Source organism: Pomacea canaliculata, linkage group LG5 (assembly GCF_003073045.1).
Source record: "Pomacea canaliculata isolate SZHN2017 linkage group LG5, ASM307304v1, whole genome shotgun sequence".
NCBI lineage: Eukaryota > Metazoa > Mollusca > Gastropoda > Architaenioglossa > Ampullariidae > Pomacea > Pomacea canaliculata.
Window position 1 is genome coordinate 12,794,593 of NC_037594.1, and position 20,029 is coordinate 12,814,621.

At 40.1% G+C, this 20,029-nt stretch overlaps 1 protein-coding gene and 1 long non-coding RNA gene across 2 annotated transcripts in view; both read left to right on the top strand.

The window, feature by feature from the left end:
- The first annotated feature begins 2,851 nt into the window (after positions 1-2,851).
- On the top strand, positions 2,852-15,567 carry LOC112564675. Its single transcript, XM_025239657.1, is given in 15 exon segments — positions 2,852-3,390; positions 8,973-9,576; positions 9,783-9,930; positions 10,141-10,277; positions 10,618-10,753; positions 10,998-11,093; positions 11,843-11,973; positions 12,283-12,380; positions 12,612-12,696; positions 13,086-13,157; positions 13,601-13,642; positions 13,644-13,697; positions 13,955-14,113; positions 14,629-14,724; positions 15,016-15,567. Coding segments are annotated over 14 exon segments (1,716 nt in total). The 5' UTR covers positions 2,852-3,390; positions 8,973-9,246; the 3' UTR covers positions 15,148-15,567.
- A 490-nt stretch (positions 15,568-16,057) lies between these two features.
- LOC112564125 overlaps positions 16,058-20,029 on the top strand; it is a 52,309-nt gene continuing 48,337 nt past the window's right edge. Inside the window, exons 1-2 of the long non-coding RNA XR_003099151.1 lie at positions 16,058-16,101; positions 17,746-17,933. This is a non-coding gene — a long non-coding RNA (uncharacterized LOC112564125). The remainder of the gene's footprint in view (positions 16,102-17,745; positions 17,934-20,029) is intronic.

The window sequence follows — 20,029 nt, forward strand, 5'->3', positions numbered from 1 at the left end:
TTTTTTTTTTATTAACTAAAAGACTGGGAATATAGTTGCGTTGAAGGATGATTACCCATTTTCAAGGGAGGTAATCCACACCAAATTATGAAGCTTAGCGTATTTGTTCCGAAGTAGCCTCCCCTTTAGAGGCGTTTATTCCATTAGGTTTTTTTGTCGTTAGCAGACGAGCGTGTGTAAAACATGTTGAAGGCATAGTATGTAAAGGTGTTCAGGTGTTCCGTCAGCGACGAATGGAACTAAACTAAATTCTCAGCTATGTTAAGGTACCTAAACAGAAATATCGGGTACGATCCCACTGAACAAAGGGAGTGGAACTGAGTAGATTGAACAGAAAGGAGTGGGGCGTTGATTTGTGTGCCGTTAATGAACTGCATTTGAGGAACTGGGTGATGGAGATTTTTTCCATCGGTTTAATTTTTGTCTGGCAAGTAAAGCTGATGACGGTGCGAGAGCGAGTAATGCACTTCTTCCTACAAAAAGCATCTTTGACCTCTCATAAATAATTAGTCCGCATTTTAAAGTATGCAGACTGATGTGTGTGTGTGTAATGCACGCGTGAGAGAATAAGGAAAAGAATAACACATATGATACGGGAGGTGATAACATTGCATACTGTGAATGGCTTTAAAGTATTTTAACGCTTGCTGAGTGTAATGCGAACCGCGCGCGCGCGTATGTGTGTGTGCGCGCGCAACAATCTTTGTATCACATATTTATTCTGACGAGCTATTTACCACCGTACGCCAGTGTTAATATTCACTACTTTCGTTTGTAAACATCGTTAACTGTAGTGGAAATAGCTGTCTTCTGTCGGCAGTCGAGCGGCGGCCTCGAGATAGCATTGCTTACCATGAACTCAATTTAAGACTGACCCACATGCACTGACCACGTGCACGTGATGCGGTCGCCTTCCCCTTGACTTTTCTTTGCACGTGCACGTGAGCTTTCGGTAACCTTTCTAGTCACAGTGGTTCTTACACGAATGTCTTGCGCATGTTTGGCGATTAGCAGTGAAACAAAGCCACGATCGTGGCACAGTATAGCTTTTACAGTGAGGTTGTGCAAGAAAAAAGTATTGAGACCACAAGGGGCTGGCAAATCTTAAAGACTAACCTGAACGGTTTGCGTGCATTTTTCAGATATCAGTAGATATAGGCGATATAAAACTAACCTGTAAATTTCAGCCTCCAAAACCCATCCTTTAATTAATTATTCGCTACGATTAGCACCTGCGATCAACGAGCGCTGATAACAGTGTACTACGTCACGCTAGTGCACCATTCACAAGGTTGCCACCAGTCAACACCAATCAGAGAGAGAGAATGAGCGACAGATCGGATTATTCGGACGCTGACAGTCTGCATTTCTCGTGGTTCTGAAAAACTTAAGCTCGAGAAATGCAGACTTTCAACGTCCGATTAACCCAAATGTCGCTCTGACCGGTGTTGACGGCTGGCAATGTTGTGAATGGTGCACCAACGTGACGTAGTCCACTGTTAGCAGCGCTCGTTGATCGCAGGTGCGAATCGCGTACTTTACTAGTGGATAATTAATTAACGGGTTTTGAAGGCTGAAATTGACAGGTTATGTTTATACCGCCTATATATCTACTGATATCTGCAAGAAGCGCAAACTATTCAGGGTTAGGGTTAGCTACTTTGCTGTGATATAGCCTTAAGCTTGCTTGGCTTGAAACAACCCCCTGCAAGGGGAATTCTGGTTAACCTACACTTGCAGGGCGGCCTAACACTTGTGTATGACTACGTGCGTGCGTGCCTTGTATTTGTTTAAAGGGTAGGTCTTCGCTGCCACCCGATGTGTTCACAGCTGCTTTATGTTAGGTAGGAGTCTCTGCAAGGGCTGTATGATGACTTTAAGCTATGTAGGTGAAAGTTGAGAATCAGAGGCACTCATGCGCTCATCCTGAATCGGTGTTTTTTGTAAAAGTTGTTTATACAACCCAGAAGGCAGTAGGTAAGTAAGAAGTACCTGCTTTTTATCTCTGTCTTATGCAAGGAAACTATATTAGCTCAAACTCATACTCGATCTACCTCGGTGCAATATTTGTCCTATCCGGTATGTAATTTTCCCCTAGCAACCGCTATACCCCCTCCCTGTCTTCCTCAACTCCTTTCTAGCCCCCCGATGCTTCCAGCTTTATCTTTAACAACTTCCACCTTGATCGACTGCCAATATATAATTACCTTTCCTTGCAAAGCATTTCCTCCTGACCCCTGACCCCTCCTTTCCCCATGAAACTTGTGCTGCACCCATCAGCCAGTCAGTGGGAAACTCGCGTGTGCAGCTCGCGTTATCTCAGGCCTGCCGGTGAAACTGTGGATGAAAGGACTCGACGAACATAGTTCAATAAGGCATCAGCGTGACACAAATTATTGAACCTTTCTATAACAATTTGTATTAGTCATTCGCAGTTTTTAAAAAGAAGTGAAAGTTTATAGATAAAAGCAGAGCGTAGCAATGTGTGAGCGCGCGTGTGTGAGTGTGTATGCATGTGGCGGTCGGCACTTGAAACCTAAACAAATCCACAGATCGTTGTATCGGCAACGGAATACTCCAGCGAGAGGGGATGATGAAGGCAGCGAGAAGGGGGGGGGGGAGAGCGAGCGAGTCTCGTGACAGCTTCACTGTAAACGTCGTACACCTGTTGCCCAACACAGGCTGACAAGTTATACAACTATTTCGCCATTTTGCTCCACTGATGCTGCGTATGAATAAGAGGTAGATCTTTCCTTGAAAATACGTTCATTTTTCGAAAGATTTTATTTAGGATAAGGCTATAGTTATTGAAGGCTTTAATGCTGTATTTATTTTAATCTCAGCTCGCGGTGCCGCAGATGACCCGGCTTTGACCAGTCACGTACCGCCAGCCTCATTCGATGCTGCAGCAGGATACTGTAGTAGGATACTGTAGTCGGACCTACAGACGGACAGACCTATAGACGGATATCTCTCTGCCCTTTTGCGCACCCTTGCAGCCTACGTGCTTGCGATGTTCTGACAACACTGTGGGCTTGGCTTGCAGCCCCCTGCGTTCTTCCGGCGAGTTATCTGCGCCACTCGCGTATAAATAACCAGCAGGCGCGTCTACCTGCGCACTCTAATCCTCGATTCCGTTATGCAAACCCCGTTGGAAAGAGCGAGTGAACTGAAGGCATGAACAGAAAGCAAGAGAAAATAAAAATGTTCCCGAGGAGACGAAGATATTAATATTCTTATAAACTTATTTCTTCTCGAGGTCAGAGTTTATCAGCCGGATAGACAGGATAGACAGGAAGCACACTGAACTCTCATCTGGTGGTGCAGCAGTGGCCTAGAAACAGGCAAACACGTGTGGCGCTCGTCTGGAATTCAGTACGAGAAGGCCAGGTGAGTAAGCTTGCGCGGATTTGAAGTTTCCGACAATCCAGGCGGCTGTAGTGGTAATGGATGGGGGTTGAACATATGATTTACCTACTAGCGTGTTTACATAGACCTTTACAGTTTTTTTCCCTCCCGGTCTTTCTATACACTTGAAATCCATTGTCTTCTAAACAGTTTACATGTTGTACAACCCTGTAGTATCTATCTGTAACTATGTTGTGATTTGAATTTCCGTTCTTGCTGCGAGAAGTTATTTTTCGTATCATGTTCCGCATCGACCTTGTATCCAGATGTCTTAAGACTGATTAAACACGTATGATGAGTTTAGGGGGTAGGGATGCCTTGTGATTTCCTTGTCATTGTAAAGAAGTGACTGGTAGTACAGCTACATCTCATTGTCAGTCTGTCACTGCCCTTTCTCCTCGTGTTGTCTTGCCAGTTTTAGGGCTTAGAACATGCGTGTCAAAACAGAAATAAATATAGAACACTCATCTATGTATTCTGGGAGAGATGCGGGCATGCTAACAGGTGATCCACTTTTCACCTTCTCAGCAAACACATTTTTTTCCTTGGAAACCGGATTTGTCGATGTAGTATTGTGACAGTTGCTATCGTCGTTTTCGTCGTCGCAGGGTTGTGTGACGGATGTCTAACAGGAGGCCGCCTTCGTTTTGAGTAGATTAAAATATAATTTTTTGTGTGACAGCTCTTGCGCACCACGCATCCTCTCACAGCTTTTTGGAGATAGGCTATCAAGGTGATAGCCCTGTACTCTCTGTGGATTGTAGGATCTTCCGCCTGTGGACCTGCATCAGGGAAAGAGGAAAACAGTTTCCAGATGCAACTATTTAGCAACGGAATTGCATGTCACGCAAGCAGTGCGTTTATAAGCATTCTAGCTTACTTTTTACACCAGAGGCTAGAAAGAAATAAAGCAGCGGGCTCTCCATCGGCCCAGATAATGACAGCTACCGTCCCTTGTGTTTATTTCTTCTCAAAATTGTTATCTTTTCCTCCCTTGTGTATTTACTTTGCATACAATAACACATCACTAAGCTCCCATCTTTCTACACGCTAGTAACACGAGGAATAGTGCAATGTTCCATGACTTCTTCAGATAAACTGTGAATAAATAAATAATCAAAGTCAGATAACTTTTTGTACGGTTCCGAGACAGGTTGAATACATAACATGCTGCAGATCGCTGGAGGTCCTGCACCCTTGTAGTATTTCTCATACAAAAGACGTTGTAACGGTTATGCTGTTAAAACCGAAAGTAGTGGATAGCGATCGTCTATACAAGCTGTCTGAATGTGGCACTAGTAACCTTCAACCGTCGAGAAAAAAAAAAATAGAAGGAAATGGAGAGATAAGAGTAACCGGGAAAGAAGCACGCTGACTCAGCACAGGCCAGCACACTAGTTGCACCCATTCTGGATATTTCTTAATTTTTATCTCTACCGACCCCGTGGCCGAGCGTGATGTGCTCTGTGATTTCCCCACCTGCAGTATAAGCTAAACAAACAAAAAGCTCTCGTTACGATAAAGGCTGTTAACTTTGTTTATGGTGTGCCATGTGCAAGCTAAGGAAACAAAGCTTTGCCTCTGTCACATCTTCAAACGCCATTTGCAAAAAAATCGTATAGCCAATAAGATTTTTCTTTAAATAAAACATCACCAGGAGTCGCAATTTTAAGATTCTATGTGTTTTTCTAGGTTAGCGTCTCTCTATCGCATCCTCATAAAATTTATGTACAGGTGGCTCGCAACATTTGAAAGAAAAAACCACCTTATTTGTATAGCTTGTATAACAATAATAACAATAAGCGCACGTGAGCTTTAGCATATCACTTTGTGTCAGTTCTTTGCTTCTTCCAAGTGGTGGAGAATACTGTGGGGTTTGTTTGCTGTTTGCTTTGGCGATTTCTAGCTTTTCAAGAGCACTCAAGTCAAGATGGCAAGGAAAACTGATTGAGGTCCGCTTGTAATTATCTGCTTTCGTCCTCCTCTCTTGGTGCTCGGCAGTCAAAGAAGACTTTAGTGTTCATTTTCCCTGTATCTCAAATAAGTATCAACATAGGCAAGATGCAAGAGACGAAACTTTTCCAATGTTTCAAAGCAGGGTTGAAAGTCCATATCGTTAAATACTTAGATATCCCTAATCCAAAATATTAAGTGCTTGCTTAATGTGACTGCGGGAATTGACATCCAACATAAATAAAAAGCTGGGAAGATAAATATATTTGAGATTCAGGTGACCGTTATATGGTCATACTGTGCGAATTTTAAAAGTACCTGTGGTGCGTCTGGAATGATTGCTTCATGTTAATCGTCAGCTCTTTTCACTAGCTCTAAATTCATAAATTTCTTAACTTCGTTACAAACTATACACGTGAAGCATACATATTTCAGAAATAAACTCTTCAGAAGCTAAACTGAAGAAGTGTCAATGTTTCTTGAGGAAGCAGCAGAAGAAATTAATTGGCTGAATGCTACAGAAACTGTTGATTTGTAGCCAGTTAAAGGAGCTGTTAGTATTCCTTTCAAACATCCAGTATACTTTAAATTTATTCCTGGATGAGCTGCACTAATGGCGAGGTTTCCGTTTGCTTGAGCTTAATATAAATTAAGCAACAAAAGCAAAAATAAAACTTCAAGCTGACAGTTTTTATCGTTGGGGAAGGTGTGGTTGGCAATTATACAATAAGTCCCAGCAAAATATGGCTCAGGAGAAAAATTGTCGAGGAAATCTCCCCTCGTTCCATATCTTCCATCATTTAATTGGAAGGCGTGAAAAAAGAACAGGTGGGGAAAAAATACAGCAGATTGCACTTGCTCTCCTGAGCCTTGGGAATTCGGCTTTAGCTCTTGGCTTTCTCCGGCTTCTGATATCAGGTGAGATACCATTCGGTTCGCAACAAACGGTGCTTTGTCTCCATCAACTGTCTTGCTGCAGTCCTCTCAAATCAGACTGCATCTTTCTAAAACTCTGTCAGACGACTGCAGGCAGCAACTGTCGATGTCCGAGATGTTGGACAGTAAGACTACATGCAAGAGACAGTTTTGCTGATCGATGTGGTTGGTGGATCAGTACGTCAGACGGGCGGATGTGACGTATGTCTGACAGAGTTATCCATCTCTCAACAGATTACAAGTAAGTGACGGTCCATGTTTTCAGCATTTCTTGGTAGCATCTGCTAAGCAGGCTTGGTCTAGTTTCTCGACTTGTCAAGGTCTCACAAAGGCAGAAATTTTCACCGGCTCAACTTTCAGCTGTAGACAAAAGAATGTGTAAATTCTCAACATGTTGCCTTTCCCTGAGCTATCTGTCTAGCTTTTCTGAAAAGCAGTGATTGCATTATTATACTAAAAAGAATTTTTATTTTAGAATAATAGGTCGCGATTTGTCACAAACCGTAAAAGAAGCTCTTGCAGTCGAGGGCAAGTGGGCCCTTAATCATACTGCACTGTATCGGTTCAAGAGAGGCTTCAGTTATCGTCATGTGGCATAATCGTAAGCTTTTTCCACATCTTTATTCGTTTATCTCCATCTATATTCTCTTTTGAAGCACAGAGGATTAGAATAACTCATTCATTCATCCTTCTTTTCTTTGCATACTCTTCAATTTATTCGTTCATTTTTAAAAGGGCATGTTCTATAAGGCAAACAGAGAGACAGACAAGCGGTCTGCATCTGCATCTGCATCTGCTTCCTCTCTCAAGGATTCTGTCTGTCACTCATCATCCATCAGTTGCTGCTAACAGCTGTCCTGATCTTTCCATCATGCCACGCTCACCGATAAACGCGCTGCATTATGTGAGATTACCGCTTACCATTTAAAAAAAACTGCTAATTTTTTTGTCTGCCTGTCTCTATACAAAAGGTCAATAACTCTGCATCTAAGAGCTGGGAAAGGGCTGTTGCATAACTCCTGTTCATCCCCTGCATCATAGCCTCCCGAATGCAAAGCATGGCTAGCTGCCATCAGTCCATGCGAGAATATCTGTCCTAGTAAAAGGACGTAATCTACTTTGCTGAAACACGTTTTGTTTGTTTGTTTTTGCCAAGTATATCGTTGCGCTTCAGGTCTCAGTTTACATCAGATGTCTGCTAAATTCCAAGTTAACCTATCCTCTGTTATCATTATTGCGTTTATAATTTGACAATCCATCTGGAAACTTGACAGACCGTTCCAGTCACCCCTATAATAATATTTTCTACTCGTATTTGTCTAATACTTTCCAACTCTACGAAACCTTTGTTTTGTCTGTTTGACTCGTATACTACAAACTAGGAACGTTTTGTCTAGCATTTTAATAACATCCGTTACATAATTTCTTCCTGGTTCTTTCTGAACCCTCCTGGTAGAAGATTTAAAATTGATGTTAAATGAGATTGTTAGTCCACGAGAGTTAAAAGCATGAGAGGGAAAGAGACAGGTGTCTTGTTGCTAACATCCCAGCTTCTTTAAACAATTCTGCTAACATATCTTGTACAGATTCGTCAGTCGAACTGGTCGTGTTGACATGTTTCATCGCCAGTCTAACAGTGTTGAAGCCATCGTCACTGAAGAGAGTAAATGAAAACGTTGCTCTCAAGCAATAAAATATTCGGAAATCACATGGTTTTTCTGATGTGCCATCGTATTTCGACAATCCTTTTCATTTAAAGATTGTTTTCATGTCACGGTGAGGAAGTCTTAGTATTGTAGTTCGTATCTGTAATGAGCAACAGCATATTTTGGGCTTTTAGTCGTATTTTTCGTTCTCCTTCACAAGAGAAACTCGTGGAGTGTAAATATTTCCCAAAGAGAGAAAGTCGGACTTTCGTGTCATGCATACAGGCTGCTTTGTCATATGTTGTAGGATACTAAGAATGCCCTTAATACATCCTGACAAATGCGATGGTAAAAAGTGGAATTCTTTTAAGAACAATGCGTGTACACGTGTGCGGATGTTTATGAGTCAAGGGGGAGAACGATCAACGAAAAGGATGTAGGTACCGCCAGTCAGGATATTCATTTCGAAAAGACTTTTGAAAAAAACTAAAGGCATAAAGACAAGCAGACTTTGACCCACGGACCCATTGGCCAGAGACGAATTAAGTTATATTTGTACCCGGATGCGTCACATCTTTCAGGGCAAATATGTAACACTACGTAAATATTTCTTCCGCAATGGAATTTATGAAAAAAAGCTTTTGTAGTCACTATATCTGAATCCAATTATTTTCCTGCAACAGAAAAATGGCTTTTATTTCGGTCTCCGCCCCCAACCCCTGGAAATATTCCTTCTGTAAAAGCATACAAGCTATGGAGTTGATTGCTTAGAGTTAATTTATCGTTTAGGGTGTCTTTATCAATATTGACATTTATATCAGTTTATGCAGATATATTATGTTATATATATATTATGTCCGCAAATGGGAATGGTTTCCTGTATCTTCTAAATACCGATTAGGAGGCAAGTGGTGTCAAAGAGAAGATGGGGATGCAGGAGTCGAATATACCGAAGGTGATGGTCTCTGTTCACATTCTCTGTCATTTACTCAAATGAATTACCTCACCTATTATCTCTTATTGTTTCAGGCATAACATCACCCTCTAGTTTTCGACAAATGCCAACACCGTCTGCCTTTCTCTGACATTTCAGCTCGTTAGATTCTCATATTCTGATGACATTCTGCTTTTACAACTTTAGAACACGACTTCTGCCAGTCAACCTTTCAGATCTTTCAACAGAAAAAATAAACATAACAACAAGACCTGGTTGTGCATACTCCATCCCACTGCTAACTTCCCAAGCAGTTGTGTGATCACAAGCAGATGGGTAACAAACACAGCGTTCGCTTGAAGCACAGCGATGTCCGAGAGACTTACTCTAAGAAACGTTTCCGAGCTCTCAACGAAAGCTTGTCCAAGAGTCAGAACGATGTGTCTTCGTGCGCCGTCCGCAAGGTGGACGAGGACTCGTCAGCACGAGGAGCTCATCAAGGACAATCAGGAAATCGTTGTGGAGAGGAACGGTGCGCGCGGTAACATGGCAGGCAGGTACGAGAGGTCGTCTTCGCACTATGATGACGTCGACTTCCGGGCCAGGCGAGAGAACCCGGCTAAGTACCGCTTCCAGTTCGAGAATCTCGTCTTCGAAGGCGGCGGAAACAAGGGTTTGGCTTATTGCGGGGCAGTGAAAGTAAGTTTACTCAGATACTCTCTCAGATAAATAGACCAGACACAAGTTAAACACATTTCTGACAAAACATTGGTAGCTTAATGTAGATTAGTATTTTAGGGGAATGGGTGGTGAAGGTTGAAGGCGAACATGAGCGAAGACAAATACCTGCAGTTGTAAATATTGCTTCTATTTGTATAGATGTGTTTGTGCGTATATATGTGCAGTATTTGGAAGAGCTTGGCCTGATGGAGCAGATTAAAAGTTTTGCTGGCAGCAGCGCCGGAGGCATGATGGCCGCTTTATTAGCTCTTGGGTATAAGGCTGACGAGGTCGAACAGTTCCTCAGCGACAGAATCGACGAAATTTTTATAGGTATCGTGGGGAAAAAATGATGTATATAGGACTAATTGTTACAGATATCGTGGATAAAAACAATATTAAAATATATTGATATTACATGCAGTACATTTTTATCTACACATTTCGTGTAAACTATTTTAAGATGGCAAGTGGTTTAAATCAAACTTTCAGCCGCAATGTTTCCCCAACTGGCTGTTTATTGTCAACTCTGTTACATGACAGATCACTCCTGTGGCTACTGTAGCCTGCTGCCCAACCTGTTACGAGATTTCGGCTGGAACCCTGGCAAAAAAATCTACAACTGGTTTGGCGACAAAGTGAAGAGCAAGACCAACAATGCGGACCTCACATTCAAAGAAGTAAATATCATCTCCACTTGGCAGACATTTTCACTAGATACCAGATACGTCTCTATCCCTGTTTGAACCGGTTGCTGGGCAAATTGTTTTCGATTTAGAGACCACCATTGATGATTAAGGAAACAATTTTGACTGCCAGAGCTTTCCAATTTATAATGTAAAACTATAGAAAGTAGGGTTTAATGATTTTGTGTGAAACGGTCTACTCGTTTTTTGGAAGCCAGCAGAGATAATGTTCTTCCTGCAGCCTTGCTTTGCACCCTACTGACCTCTCACTCGACTAGTTTTGCACTTCCTGTTGTGCTATTGTTTTAACAAATATGCTGCGTTATCATTACAGTTATATCACCTCAATGGAAAAATGTTATGCATCGTCGTGACCAACCTCAGCCAGATGACAACGGAGTACTGCCACCCTAAGACTACACCGGACATGCCTATTAGGGTAGCTGTGCGCATGTCTATGGCTATTCCAGGTATGAATACAACTAAGAATTTGTGATAACTAACTCTCTTTGTTTCTCATATGTAAACACATTATTAAGAATATTAATTTTGTTTTATGATTTTGTAATTGCTGGAAAATGTGGATTATTATATGTTGTCTGTGTAAGTTTGAAAAAAATGTTTTAGGTCCTTATATTAACTTATGTTAATCTACAATGCCACAGTTAAGCTCTGTAACACACATCATACACTACGACTCTGTCTACCCGTCAGGAATGTTCTCTGCACTGCGGTACGACCACTATGGACAGAAAGATGTGTATGTGGATGGTGGAGTGCTGTGTAACTACCCTATCCACTGCTTTGACGGTGAGTATGCATCGTTGGTGGAGAAGCAGACGGAGGGTAAAAATAAAAGGCAGAAGTCGAATGATGCACTTTAGTAGCTGGGTTGAGGAGAAGGATAAAAAAAGTTATCTGTACCTGTCACTCTCACAGTGTGTGTTGTACCAATGACTTATCTTGGCTGTATCGTAACATCTAAGGAACGAAGGAACGTTCTTTACAGTGTCAGCGTGTCCAATGCAGGCTTTTAGGATGATTACCTTTTCCTGGCAGCTGGAACTTACTTTTGTCTACCTGTCTCCATCGGCATGCTCGTAATCTTTTGGCGCAAGGATCGAGGTCGTCAGCAGTTTGCGGACAGATCTCTTTGCGTGGTTTAGCGATACAGAATGTTATATGTTATATGTATTACTCTCCCCTCCCTAATGTTATATGTATTCCTCCCCCCACCATAATGTTTCAGGTACCTGTTATCTGTTTTTCCCCAGAATATTATATCGCATTTTCCTCAATGTTCCTTATACTTGTTCCGTCAGATTTTGGAGCCAATGGAGGGTAAATGGAAATTAATAGGGTAAATTTAAGGGGCAAGTAGAATTCAAGGGAAAAAAAGGAAACAAAATGTTTAAAGAAGTATTGCTAGAAACTAAGTTATTGAGTTTCTTATTGCAACACGTTATATCAGTGTCATTGTGGTTTAATGAGTGTGGAAAGAGTAAATAAATACTGTGGTATACCCAGCTATAACTGTTCTCGTCTATGTCGGATGTCAGGTTGGTATCTGTCGATGTCACCGGAAGATTCATTTGTGCGCCGCTTACAACCTTTACAAGAAATACCCATCATCATGGAGCGGAACAACCGCTTTGGTGCCTTCAACAACAAGACACTGGGCATGCTTTTAGTGAGTGATACTCACTTTTTTCTGTTTCTAGCATATTCTCTGCTCCTTCTTTTTTCTTATTTCTCTCGCCACCCTTTCTCTAGCTTCTCTTTCTGTGTATTATTGTGATATGGTAGATTGACATTCCTAAATATCACCTTTACGGAAAATATTGATAAATACGATTTTAAAATCTTTCAATGCAATGATATTGTCATTACTTGAAATATTATTGTTATTATTAATAGACAATTAATATTATTAACAGATTACTTCGCATTTGTAGTTGTCAGTCTGTTGATGTTAACTTGTTGATGTCAATCTGTTCAGTATGCAGATGGCGAGGACGATATCTTACGATACAACCTGGAGAAACGAGCAGACTGCCTTATTCCTCGAGAGCCCAAATCAAAAACTAAGTTATACCTGTAAGAGCAAAATAATTGTTATGCTTCCACTTGGAGCAGAAGTGAATGGCTGAGAGAAAGAGCGCGCGCGAGTGAGAGTGAGTAAGAAATGTGTGTGAGTGAGTGAGACCTACTCGCAGTACAATATCAATCTTTTTTCCTTCTCCAAAAGACGGTGTAAATAAATGTACATATTCAAAAGCTGCTGTTGATGGTTCCAGATGGTTTGTACTTGTCGGTCTTTATTTGCAGTCAGCGACAAAAAGAAGCCAAGGTGAAGGAGCGGGCCCAGAGAGAGCACGGAAAGGTTGTGCAAGCGGTAGATAACTTCTTAAAAGTGAGCAGACAACAACATAATTTCCTGTTTACGTGCTAATGGAAGTGTTTTTTGACTGATTGAGAGAGGGATGATAGAACTGAGATTGATCTATCTATAGGGTAGCCTGGATCATCTGGGATAAGTTGCTTTAGGTGTGTTGGAGAGTAGGTTTATCAATACAGAGGCTAGACATGTAGGTCAGGGTTTCTTCAATGGCTGGTACTGAGAGTTTGAAGATTTTGTTGTCGGTGTTGTCGGCCCCTCTGGTGTTTGTTTCTTTTAGCTGGGTAAGTGGTTGATGTTTTTGCTACACTCACTGGGGGAGTGTTGAGGGCATCTACTGTATAAGAAATAGCTTAAATATGTGTCATATAATCGAAATATCACGTTCTTAAATTGTTTGCCAGGTCTTGAAGAAACACAACATTGACCAGAATGATGTCATCAGCATAAGTGAATTGGACAATGCTTTCAAGGACGTAAGTATATATCATAAGCAAGCACAAAGGAAAATATAAGGTTGTTGACAAAATATTCTTTACTGGCAGCCTGTCAAAAAAGCACTTTAACCCATAACTAACTGCAGCAGACACTTTTGTATCGTGTGAAGAATGATGGAGTCATTTTGACTTCCTGATCTCTTTGCTAAAAACACTATGTTAATTTATGGCTTATGTTTATAGGGTTGATTCGAAAATAAATAATTAAAAACAACCATAAGCTTAGAGGCTTATAGTGCAATACTTTGCAGTATTATGATGGCAGAAGGTGCATCGTACAAGCAGCAGATTGTAGGTAGATGCTTAAAGTATCCAACAACATCCTTTCAAGAGGCAGTGTTTTAAATTAAATTATTAAATTTTGCAGAGACATTACAAAGGGTCATCAGATCCCTTGAGATTTATTTTTTAATTTACAGGAGAACGAGTTTCCCAAAGCACAAGCCGAGCTGTTGTTTGGTAGCAAATTTCACTGTTCAGAAGGCCTTTGACCTGCTAGACCGAGACAAAAATGGCAAGGTACACTTCCAAGGAGACTTTCTCTGATCGTTTATTTGGTTTCTTATCAGACCACTACTCGCTTTTGAACTTAATTACAGTATTGCTGGTCTCGCTGTTATATTTACCCTTCTATTTTTTTATTTCACTTTAATCTCCCAAGTAAGAACAAAGCAAGCTAGGAAAGTGGAATGATAAATGCCTGCCTTTGCTGATATATTATTTATTTCTTTTTCTTATTACCTCACGACTCCTCTTACATCTGTCTTTCGTTCTAGATACGCTACGACGAACTGGTTCACTTCATAGAAGCAAATGGAGTGTGTTTACAGACCCGTTTCGTGGGATACCAACGCAAGGAAATAAAGAACTTTGTGAACTTCCTAGATATGCTCCAGAATACACTTGTATTCAATGTTAAAAAACTGTATGTGGAGGTAAGCTGGTGTCTAGCACTCAGTAAAATGTTTCAGCCTGTTTCCATCTTCTCTTCTCTCCTTGTAGTTTCAAGGGTTTTACACAAATTACCGCCAACACTGTGACAGCCTCGACCCAAAAAAGTATGTATAATAAAGATGCAAAAACATTTCAGTCCTTCGTCTCCTTTTTCATAAAATTGATGGTGCAAATATAAACATTTTAGTCCTACATATTTTATCTAGAACAGCTAGACCTCTTTATAACTAAAGAATGTAGCCCAAGTTTCAAACACAAAAAAAACTACGAAAAAAAAAAATAAATGCAATTTTTATTATCCTATTAGTGGGTGCGTATTGTGTACCTGTGTATACATATATCGCAGAGCTTGAAGATTGATATATAATGTGATATAATGTTGACGAGTGAGTACTTTCAAAGAAGGATGCCTAAACACATTACTTGCCTTCCTAAAACTGTGCCATAGTTTTTAATAATTCAAAAAGTAACTAGTCACTGAATGATGTGTATGCAGTCACGTGACTTGGACCGAACAGTTGGCATCAACACTGGTCACGTCTCTACCACAGATTTCGTTCTGGAGGAAGCGGACAGAGAATTCGTAGTACAGGTGAGTAAGTTCTCAGGTAACATGCGCTGGTATCGTTTATGAAAGTGCAGGATTATAACAAGGTTAAAATGTACATAATTTTGTTGCAAATCATTTAAGCCTGGAATATTCTACTACCAGAAGTATGTCATGGTATGCAATGTATACAAGACATTGCTTCATAAATGTCTATTAAAATGTTACAGGTTGGAAGGCAGCTTCCATCGAGAAACATTAGTTTACGTTTACTACGTCATCTCTGTTGTTGTGTGAATGTTACTCTGATCATAAATGCACGATTTTTTCCCACAGCGTGGATACTTCGCTATGCGTTCGTTTCTACGTTATTACGTTGTGAACAACCGAGACATGGTTGAGAGGAAAGAAGAAGACCGGTCCACCTTACCGCCCCTCCTTGAAAATGAACTCCCAGTGCCATCATAAACATCCAACAATGTAGGCTCAGGACTTCAGAAATGTTCATCGTCTTGTCGTCGCCTTTCATCGACTCGTCGTAGAGACACACTGAAGGCAGCTAGGAAGACAGACGACTGACAAATTGAAATCTGTGGTCAGATTTGATGATGGTGTTGTTGTTGTTGTTGTTGTTATTTTCTATGGTTGCGAACAGTAGCGTATTCGACAGAAGGCCAAGACTTCCCCTACTGACACATATGTGCCTGAAATATGTCTCTGTCCTTTTCCTTTTCCTTGTGTCTTTTTCATGGATCATGGTCTCATATTTTAAGTGTTGTGTTCTCTATTTTTAGAGAGGAACATGCGATAATTTTTTCGTCTTTATTTTACTTCTTATAGGGAAGTGTTTTAAAGTTGTAAAACATGATTAAAGCAGGTTAACATACATTTCTGTGAAATATTTTATTTAAAATGATTTGCATCAGAATGTATGTTGTGAGAGAGTCCGTAAACGAACCAACGGTGTGACACTGTGTTGGTTCACATTTCGCACAAAGTAATAACACTCGAACCAAAAAGGTTTACGTTTTTTTCCTTGAACAAAACCATCTTCATAATAGGAGGAATAATTCTTGTTCAGTTTCCTTGAGAAAATTTCCTTCTTCATCACAAAAATTCGTGAAATAGTCGTGCAGAAGGCAGTCCCTATAAATAGCCGTCAGTTTATTCGAGGAAGAGATTACGCCGCGTGAGACAGCTCAATAAGATCTATTAATTTAGTATAGTGATAATTAAATTAACATTTACAAATTTCTGAAGCAGAATGGTTAGAATTACCAAATTATGTTGTAATATGTACGCAGAAAATATATAAATCACGCACATATTATCAATCACAATCGGACTATCTTGTTTGCGGAGGGATATGAACAAAACAAACCCACAAAAGCAGACGATCGACGCAGAAAAGACGCAAAGAAGGTAAGCATGAAAAAAAATGGTTTATATTAATTTCTTACATTCTTTAGCCTCCATCAGTGAATTAGTAATTACTTTACATATCCCAGAAAGTGAATTTACAAACGTTAGAGTAAATTCTTTATATTATCTGTGATCTTAGCTAAAAGGCAAGCTCACTGAACTAGATCTACGAATTAGAAAGATAAAGGGCGATAAACAATGCGAAGAATCGCTGAGTTCCGGCAGCAAAAGACGATCACTGTAGATTTAACGGAAACTTCCAAAATGCAGTTGATTTTCTTTTAACATTTACCAGGAATATGCAAAATTTTACCATCGCCTCTAGTGACAACACTATTGGCACATTGAAATCAGCTTTCAAATTAACTGTTGATAAATTTAGGGAGTGTTGATACTGTTGCTCTTTGCGGCTTTTTTCGTGCAATTATTGTGAACTGTAAAGTGTTTGGAAAAAGAGCGAGGACTAAATATAAGTCTCATAAGTTTGTTGTTAGTGATAATACAATGTTCACGTCGATTACCAATGCAACTTCAAACTCCTCCTACGCGTCCTATCTTATTTCATGCGTTAAAATCTTATTCTGTGCTTGTATTTATGTGTTGTGTTTTCTGTCACAGAGTTCAAAGACCTCCACATTTTTATCTTTCTTCCTAATACTACACGCTTTTCAGAGTCAGTATATGCACTAAGAACCACGTGTGGTGAGCTCAATGTCGTATTTTATTTTACTCGGAGATTGATCTGTTAAGCACAATATTAATGTAAAGCTCGGTAACTGTCGGAAAACGAACCCAAAACATCAAAAGCGCCTCATAACAACATCAGGGTATTAACAAAATGGCCTGCCTCGTGTGCATCATCATACAGCTGTTTTTTGTTTTGTTTTGGTTTTTTGTTTTGTTGTTGTTGTTGTTGTTTTGTTTGTTTTGGTTTGGTTTTTTGTTTGTTTTGTTTGTTTGTTTTGTTTGTTGTTGTTTTTTTTTTTTTGTTTTTTTTGGTGGGGGGGGTGGATAAGTTTCAGCAGTATAGCTCTCAAATCTCATTTCTACAACTGCTGCAAGTTTTTTTCGACTGCTGAAGCACCTGCTGTGCAATTCGTCTTTGTGTGGGCGGAGACTGACAGTACCGTGCTCTGTAGTCTTACATCTCTCTTGCCCTTTGGAACAAGCATATTGCCACTAGGAGTATTGAGACCATACGCATAGGGCTTCTCCATATTTTCTGCAGGTTTCTTGCGCCACCTTAGACTCGTCTTTTTGCACTGCCTGCCATTCCAATCTGAACCGACATGCTACCTGTACAGTTATTTTGGCTGTTGATATTTCTGTTCGCTTGCTTGTTAACATGTTTTGGCCTTTGTCAGTGAGCGCGCGCGTGCCTGCATATGTGTGTGTGTGTCTGTTATGTACATGTTGTATCTGTCTTTCCTTGTGTATTTGTCTTTCTTTTGTAAAGCACGTTAACCCTCCTGTTATGTATGGAAATACGCTATATAAATTTCTTTCTTCTTATTAATAATAATTATGTTGACATACATGAGACCCGAAGAGAGTCCCCAACACACACATCATCTTCCATCCCCTCTGAAAGCTTCGTGCCAATGAATATATTTTCTAGGTGCGCTTTTCGGTAAATGTTTTCAGCGCGGTTGCCACGCGTTGCAGTCTTTCCTGCGCTATTACACGGTTCTACACCCGGAAATGGTCAAAGAAAAGATGCTTGCAAAAGTACCAGAAATGTCCTCATCAGCAGACGTGGCTGAAGACAACCCTGCACTTTTTAAAAGAAACAGAGAGCAAAAAAGATTAACCTAATCAAGATATGTGACAAGGTGGGGTAAGGCAACGTTAGTTTCCACTTTCCTTTTTTCTTCTTCTTCTTTTTTTTTTTTTTTTTTTTTTGCTCTCTTGTTCTGTTCTTTGTTGTTGTTGCTTTGTTAGTTTTCGTTTTTACCTTTTTATTTCTTTTTCATTTTCACTCCTCTGTTTCTTTTTCCTTTTTCATAAAAAATAGTGGGGGGGGGGGGCCTAGATTTTTAAGAGGTTTGATTTTTTTGGTTCAAAGTCTTGTATGTGTTCATCGAGAGTGCTGGAGTCCTACCCCTTTGTATGGATCGATAAATCGAAATATGGGGATCAACCGATCAAGCATGCAGTGTTCGCAAAAAGATTCACACACACACTACTTAATAAAGGTACACTACCCCACCTTCAGAGAAGTAAAAGAGTATGCAGTTACTTCCCTTAGACCATAATCTTATGACAGTCCTGCAAAGTCCTCCTGTCAACGAGTTTCCTCCCTTGTTCCTCTCGATTCCTTGCTTACATCTGCTGGTATATATATATTTTGGACCACAGGAAGATAAAAACATTTGAGATCGCTTTAAATTATGGCGTTCAAGTATAGCACAGACGACAACAAATACCATGTAAATATAATGTCAGCAATCACGAGGAGCTAGGGAAGGAACAGGAAATAGTTGTTTCCTTTTTTTGGATCGTGTGTGTTCAGCTCTAGTAACAAATCGATATTTAAAATCCAAGAAATCAATAAAGTTTACTCTACGAATGTAGAAAACAATTATGGTTTTCGCTGTTACATATCTGCTGCTGCATGACTTGGTCAAAAAAAAAAATATAACGCTCTGATTACCTGCTTATAGTGCCGAGACTTCGGGTCCCATAGAACTGAAAATACAAAATGTGTGAAGAAAGGGAGTAGATAAAAGAGAAATATCTGCATGCTTTACCCTGTATTCAGGATTTACTGGTTTCCGTTCTTTTTAGAAATCTTTAGAGGTAATTTTTCTTGCTTCTACTTTTCAATCGTTCATATTTTTTATTGTAACCGAATGTTTCCTTGTAAGGTCCGCTGTTATACTACACCATACGATTCAGTCGGAAGTGAACCTTTAGTTACTATCGAATGACCGCTTTAGGTGGTAGGAGAAATATGGTGGCGTCGAAACTAAAGTAATAAGTTTAACAAGTTTCGTTGAATATCACTTTGTTAAGAAATGTGTATTGTTTCTGCTTTATTTATTATCATTATTTCGCGCTGCACAATATCTGGCTTCAATGATTCAGAAAATCACAAGCAATGATTTTTCAGCGCATTTATCTTTCTGGATTTCAAGCAAACAACGTGCGTATGCGAAGTACGACCGATTTGTATTGTTTTCAAGATCTATGACAAAAAGGTTTCTTCGAAAAGGGTTTATTAATTAAGGGAATTTCTATAGCAACGAAAATCCATGAGTCAATATGGCGTAGATATGGCGTTTGAGACCGTTAAATGATGAAGAAGACAAAAATGGGACACAGGCTCGGGAAACAGTCCAGAACCGTGGAAGGGGAAATGCAGCGAAAAGCACAGATGAACAGTAGTCAACAGACACGAAGCCGACGAAAACCAAAAGGCACTACAAGAAACAAAAGGAAAAGAACGGGAGAGCTCGTCCCCTCCAGCCGGCAAGATGAAGGGACATCACTCTCATTTAAAGGACCATTCCGTTGTCTGTCTTATATGAAAGTGAGATGTCACTTTGAATTAATATTTTACATTTTAAAAAATGGAATAGGCCAATTATCTTTTTATAATATTAAATATTTTGTACAGGTTCCAGAAGAAAAGTAGAATGGTCTCTTTCTGCTCGTGACAGACAAGAAATGAAATTAAACAGTTTTTATTTATGTTGGGCAATTAGTCAAACTATTTTTCGAATCATTAAGTCGAACTGTATGTAGCAGCGTTCTGTTGTGAGTCTGACGGTAGTTCTTTGTTTATCACCATTATGATAATCAGGACGATTACAGTGATGATGAAGGCGACGACAGTTGTACGGTGAGGAAGAGCTGTCCAATTTTGCTTGAACTGCTCACTAATCAAAATTTTCAACGATACGCTCGATGCAGTCTCTTTAATTAC